At 44.8% G+C, this 5,861-nt stretch overlaps 1 protein-coding gene across 1 annotated transcript; it reads right to left on the bottom strand.

Annotated features, from left to right (window-relative positions):
* Positions 1 to 1,392: 1,392 nt before the first annotated feature.
* mafba (MAF bZIP transcription factor Ba) lies at positions 1,393 to 5,339 on the bottom strand. Its single transcript, XM_023425275.2, has one exon. It carries the CDS (start codon positions 4,821 to 4,823, stop codon positions 3,597 to 3,599), a length of 1,227 nt encoding a protein of 408 aa, XP_023281043.1. The 5' UTR covers positions 4,824 to 5,339; the 3' UTR covers positions 1,393 to 3,596.
* Positions 5,340 to 5,861: the final 522 nt, after the last annotated feature.

Below are 5,861 nucleotides of genomic sequence, written 5' to 3'. Positions count from 1 at the left end.
CACCCCACCCCCACTTGGACCACGAAACACTTGTTTGTTTTGTTATTTTTGGTTATTATCATAACTGTAAATACATAGGCCCTCTTTCTGCTGGTTCACCCCAGGTGCACTCATACCCCCGGGCTGCAATGGCTGTCCAGAGAGAGAGAGAGAGAGAGAGAGAATTAGAGAGAGAGAGTGTAAACTAGACGCGCCTTCCTTGGGTCTCATTGGTTGAGTCTCTGCCTAGCGGTTTTGTCCTTGAGAATGTGCAGACACGGGGCAGATAATGTTCTGACACCAGAAACTCTAGACCGGGACCAGTTCAACACTTACTCCCTTCTTCTTCTACTTCTCTTCTTCTATTGTCTTACTATCCTGACATGCATTTTAAAGAACGGCAGCGTTTGTTGATGTTTTTGTGCGTCAAAATCACTGAGGTGTTTTTTTTCTTCTTCTTCTTCTTCTTCTTTTTCTTCCCCTTAACGCTGCACAAATCAGTGACAACAAAAAACACTGATATTTTGTGCACATATTTGCATGCAGCAACGATTAGAGGGAATACAGACTTCGAAAAAAGCGCCAGTGTGTTGACACATGGCAATCATAAATTCTATTAATGTTAACATAACAATATCACACCCGCAGGCGCGCACAGGGGATTATTTTGAAGCTGAGGTCTGGCTCAGCGCATTAGGCGACAGGGTCGGACCTTTTTTTTTTTTTTTTTAGGACTCAAATTGTGTAACAACCAGAGCCGGTTTGAGCCTTTAAGTGTATTCAAAGCCATGCATGTCAAAAAGCAAAAAATAAAAAAAAAGGAAACAAAATGTATCACTTAATGTAAATGTGAGGTTTTCATCTCTTCCCCCGGTATGATGCAAGGTCAAAGATCTCCTTTTACCGTGCGCTCCTGTGACGGCGGGGTTTCTGCAGAAGTCAGCATGCCAGCAGAGGCCAGCAAGCATGTGCAGGAATCTCCCTGCAGCGCCTCACAGAGCGGCCAGACCCTGGGATCTAATCACAGTAGGCCAGTAGGCTTTGATCCAAAGTCATTCTTAAGGCTGAAAATAAAATAAACGCCAAGGATGAATGAAATACAAACAATTTAAAGGTCGGCCCAAATGATTTCTTAGGAGAGAAGATAATTTCCCTAAAACTGCACAAAATTCTCTCTGTTTCTCTGTGACTGCTGTGGCTGCAATGACAACCTCTTCTCTCTCTCTCTTTTTTTTATGTTTTTATTTTTTATCATTGGCAGTAAGTGAGTGTGCCCTGGCGCTACTGTCGCTGCAGTGTGTGGGAATATTAATAACTGGTAATATGTTGTTACTGTGACTCAGTCTGGGCCTGGTTTTGTTATGATATCACAGATCTTTCCTATGGCGGCAGAAAGAAAAGTCTGAGAAGTAATTATTGCCATTTCAATGACTTTAATAAGCAAAATAGGAAACAATTTCTTCCAAAAACAACCAAAAAATAAGACAAAACAGAAACCAGCCTGAATGGAACAGTTCAAATTTAAGTGTTTAACTATTATTTATATAAACAGGATTGAAAATTGATCCCCATCATCGCAAAGTACACGGAAACGGCGAAAACATAACAACAACCCGCTGCTGCAGTTTCAGTTCCATTTCAACACAGTTGAATCAGTAATAAACCAAAGATTGTTAAATGCGTGACTTCTCAACAATAGGTTCAAATGCAAGCACCATGCTTATTCGATATGATCCAACAGTTTGTTAATTTAAATCATTAAAATAAAAACTTTTAACTATGCATCTGGCCAGCAGAACCAGAATCATCAAATAATAATAAAACAGACAAAAAAAAACATATTACATAACATACATATTGTTTTCATTTTGAGAATTTGCACAACCTGAATCCCCTTTTTTACTGACCGGCAGAAAAAAAATCAGGAAAACATAGAGCATTAACAGTCAAACTTTGTATTAAAACGCTTGTGTTATCTAAATATTAACTCTACATAAAACCCCTGACAAGTAAAGTTGTTGCACCTTTTTCTAAATATTGTTAAAAATATAAATCCTTAATATTAGGCCCAGTGAAAATGTGCTACAGGTGGCCGCCAATTGGAATGAGAGGATAGGTTTGGTTTGGGCTTGTTAAAGAGTTAATAGAAAGGCAGACGACACTTTTCTGAATTAGTGGCACAAAAGCCACGTTGATTTAAAACGACAGACAGCACTAACCCCACACTGTGTGTGTGAAACACTGTAGAAAACTTACTGCGCGAAAGCCTTTTCTGTGCACTCTGGGTGTAATAATATCGTGGCCACATGTTTGTCTCCTCAGTGTCACATGTGTCCGGATATTGCTCTAAAACGTCTTGAAGAATATTACAATATAGTATCATAGTATGTCTTCCTGGAGGGAGGTCTGCACAAAATTCAAAATGAAAACTTGCAAATCATTATTCAAAAGTGCACTTGACACACAAAGTTTGTTGTATTTTAAATGCAACTGAAAAAAAATGCACTCCTCTCTAAATCAAGACCCCAAATGTTAAAAAAAAACAAAAACAAAAAAAAAACAAACGTAAAAAATAAATGAAATAAAAACACAACACAAAGAAAGAAAGAAGTTCAAACCAGCCTCCTCAATCTTGTTGTGCAGTTTTGCGGTTGCATAATATTTACAAGCTCAAAGAAACCCACACCATATGATACTGCACCGGCAGTCCTGCTGTTCTGTCCCCGCTGCAATTCTCTAACCCCCCAAAACTATGGAGAAGCGCAGATCAACAACATGCTCTTAATATACACGAGAAGATGAAAGTACAAAATAGAAATTATTACCGTACATGTCCAGCATGCAGGATTAATATTTAATGCAGTTTTTTGTTTCAATATATATTCGAATATAACCAAGCAGGCAATAAATCAATGAGATGTTGCATAAAATGTCCCCCCACCCACCCCCGTGACGGGTTAGTAGACAGAAGTTAAATTTGCATAAAGTTGGAGTCTCTGCTTTTTGGAGATTTTACTCAGATTACGGGGCCCACTTGTCTGAATGGTGAGTCTCATTGATGAGTTGCAGGCTGCCAGAACAGGCCTATTTGTTGTTCCATAACAGTGTCATCATTTTAGAGAACAAAATTACAAGACAACAGCCTCGACGCCATCCCACACTACTTACAGATCATTTAAAAGCTGTAGCCTCAAAAGAGAGAGAGAGATAGAGAGACCGAGAGAGAGAGAGACAGAGAGGAGAAAAAAAAAGTTCATCAGCCGATCCTCTTCTTTGAAGAAGAAAAAGTCTCTTCACTAAAAGCAACTAATCTACAAAGATGCTGCGACTGATCGGACACTCTACGTTGCTCTTTGTATCTCAGTTGACACGTGGATGGAGAGATGGTTAATATATGAGAATACTATTTGATGGATTATTCTTCTAATATGAATATAATTGTTACCGTTATTCGTATAATCATAAACAGTATGGGAGGTGTGGATTATTATCGTTTGCTCATCAGCCAGTCAGTCACTTGTGGAGAAAGGAAAGGTTGGGGGTGGAGGGGGAGAGTTTGTTGTGAGGTTGGGTGGGGGGTGGGGGGGTAGGGGTTCACAAGAAAAGGCTATGACAACTCACATGAAAAACTCTGGTGATGAAGGGTTGTCACTGGTCGAGCCAGCCTCGCGGAACCCGTTACTGGCCCCCGACCCCGTCAGTTTCTCACACTTGAGTTTGTAGGCGTCCCTCTCCCGCGCCAGGCGGCTGATCTCCGCCTTCAGCTGCTCCACCTGGTTCATCAGCTGCGTCTTCTCGTTCTCCAGCACGTGCTTCTGCTGCACCCGCTTGAACCTGCAGGACTGCGCGTAGCCCCGGTTCTTCAGGGTCCTCCTCTTCTGCTTGAGGCGGATGACCTCGTCCTTGGTGAAGCCCCGTAGGTGTCTGTTGAGCTCCCTCACCGACATGGACACCAGCTGCTCGTCGGAGAAGCGGTCCTCCACGTTGAGCCCGCCCCCGGAGCTGTGGTGCCCCGCCGACTGGCTCAGGTGGCCGTGCGGATGGTGGTGATGGTGGTGGCGGTGGTGATGGAGCGGCTGATGGGAGTCTGGGGAGACCGGGGACGGGCTGTCAGGGTCCTGGCTGTGGTGATGGTGATGCTGGCTGTGTGGGTGGTTGTGTCCGCCCGGGTGCCCGGACAGTTCGTCGGCGTGGTGTGGGATGCCCCCCGCGTATGGGTGATGGTGCTGCTGGCCGTGGCCGTGGTGGTTGTGGTGGTGATGCGGGCCCCTGTAGCCCTCGAAAGCGCCTTGCTGCTGCAGCTGTTGTTGCACATGCGGAGGCGGAGGGTGGCCGTGAGCTGTGGCTCCAATCAGGGCCTCCACCGCGTCCTCTGGGGTCAGGCTTAGCGTTTGCGGGTCTATCTGCTGGTGGTACCCGCTGTTCGGCATCCAGTACAGCTCCTCTAGGTGGTTTTTCTGCTCTGTGGGGCTGAAGCTGGGTGAGGAGGGCACCGAGCTGCAGGGTGTACTGATAGGGGTGGACGACACAGAACCTTGGGGTTGGAGGCGGTTACACTGGCGCACCCCGTTGCGCTCCAGCCCGGCCAGGCCTTCCTTCTTCACGTCAAACTTCATCAGGTCAAAATCATTGACATATTCCAGAGCCAGAGGGCTGCTGGGTAGCTCCGGACCCATGCTCAGCTCTGTACTCATGTTGCTGTCGCGACTCTTTTGCAGATATGCAAAGGTACTTGCAAGCGTCGCAAAAACTGACTTATTAACCAGCGTCTCTTCTCTCCTTTCTTGTTTCATGCAATAGTTCTTTTGGCTCCTCCAGCGCTGTGCACTGACTTGCTGTAGCATGAAACACCGTGTGATTGGTGGAAAGAAAAAAAAAAAAAAAAAAAAAAAAAAAAAAAAAAAAAAAAAAAAGGAAAACGAAAAAAAAAAGTAGTGGAGGAAAACTTTCAGACTAATGCTCTGCACACGATTTGCGTCATATAGCCTACTTCTGCTGGGATAATCTGGCAGAGAGACCAGGCAGGAGGTAGAAAGCAGTGCGTCTCAGTGCAAAAGTAAAAACCTCAGTCCCTTCAGTAGAAGTGTATTCACACACACAAAAAAAATCAACATAAATAATAATTATAAAAAAGAAATACCACGTTTGTTCGCTGAGACGGGCACCAGTCCTCGTTGCAACTTCTTGGTTGTAAGTCCCTTTTTTTTCTCCAGGAAAATAATAGGAGCAAATAAGCAGAGTAAATAGGGCGTCTGATTTTCGCTGAGAAGCAGCTTTTCCAGCTCTGCACCGCAGAGATTCAAAGGCTCGCCTCTCTCACTCGCTCCCACTCTCTGGTATCCAGCAGACTGCGCTTGGAGCCTGCCAGCGCTTTATCCTTATAGCGCGCCGTGACGTCGAGCCGAAAGGCTGGATCCGGAGCGCTCTTCCAATCGGAGCGGGACTCTGCGCTGAAATAGAGGAAGAGGAGGAGGAGGAGGAGAACGGAGAGGAGAGGAGAGGAGGGCGCACAATACGGTCTTGACAGCTTCAGACAGTCAGCTGACCGACTTCCCTAAAAGCAGGAGGTGGGAGGAAAAGTGGAGGAGAGAGAGAGAGAGAGAGAGAGAAATGCCTTCACTTCACGGACACTATACCCGCGGATCTTTCGCGGCACTTTCAGATGTGAATGAGAGTAATGTGAGTGAGTTAAAGGCTTCGGTGCTCAGTGGAAATATCAATGCACAACACTCCCTTAGAAAACTTAAGAGTTTAACATAATGTTCAATATTAACACCTCAGTTTAGCCTGTAAAACGTGGAGAATTCTGGCGCTTACTGTTGTCTCCAAATGCACATTGATTCATTGTCCTGAAGAAAGGCTAGGCTATATGTCTATGTGTC

The sequence above is a fragment of the Seriola lalandi genome, unplaced genomic scaffold (genome assembly GCF_002814215.2).
Source record: "Seriola lalandi dorsalis isolate HSWRI2012SDOR001 ecotype SW California unplaced genomic scaffold, Sedor1 jcf7180002054767, whole genome shotgun sequence".
NCBI classification, from domain to species: domain Eukaryota; kingdom Metazoa; phylum Chordata; class Actinopteri; order Carangiformes; family Carangidae; genus Seriola; species Seriola lalandi.
This window is presented reverse-complemented; position numbering and strand designations above follow the sequence as displayed.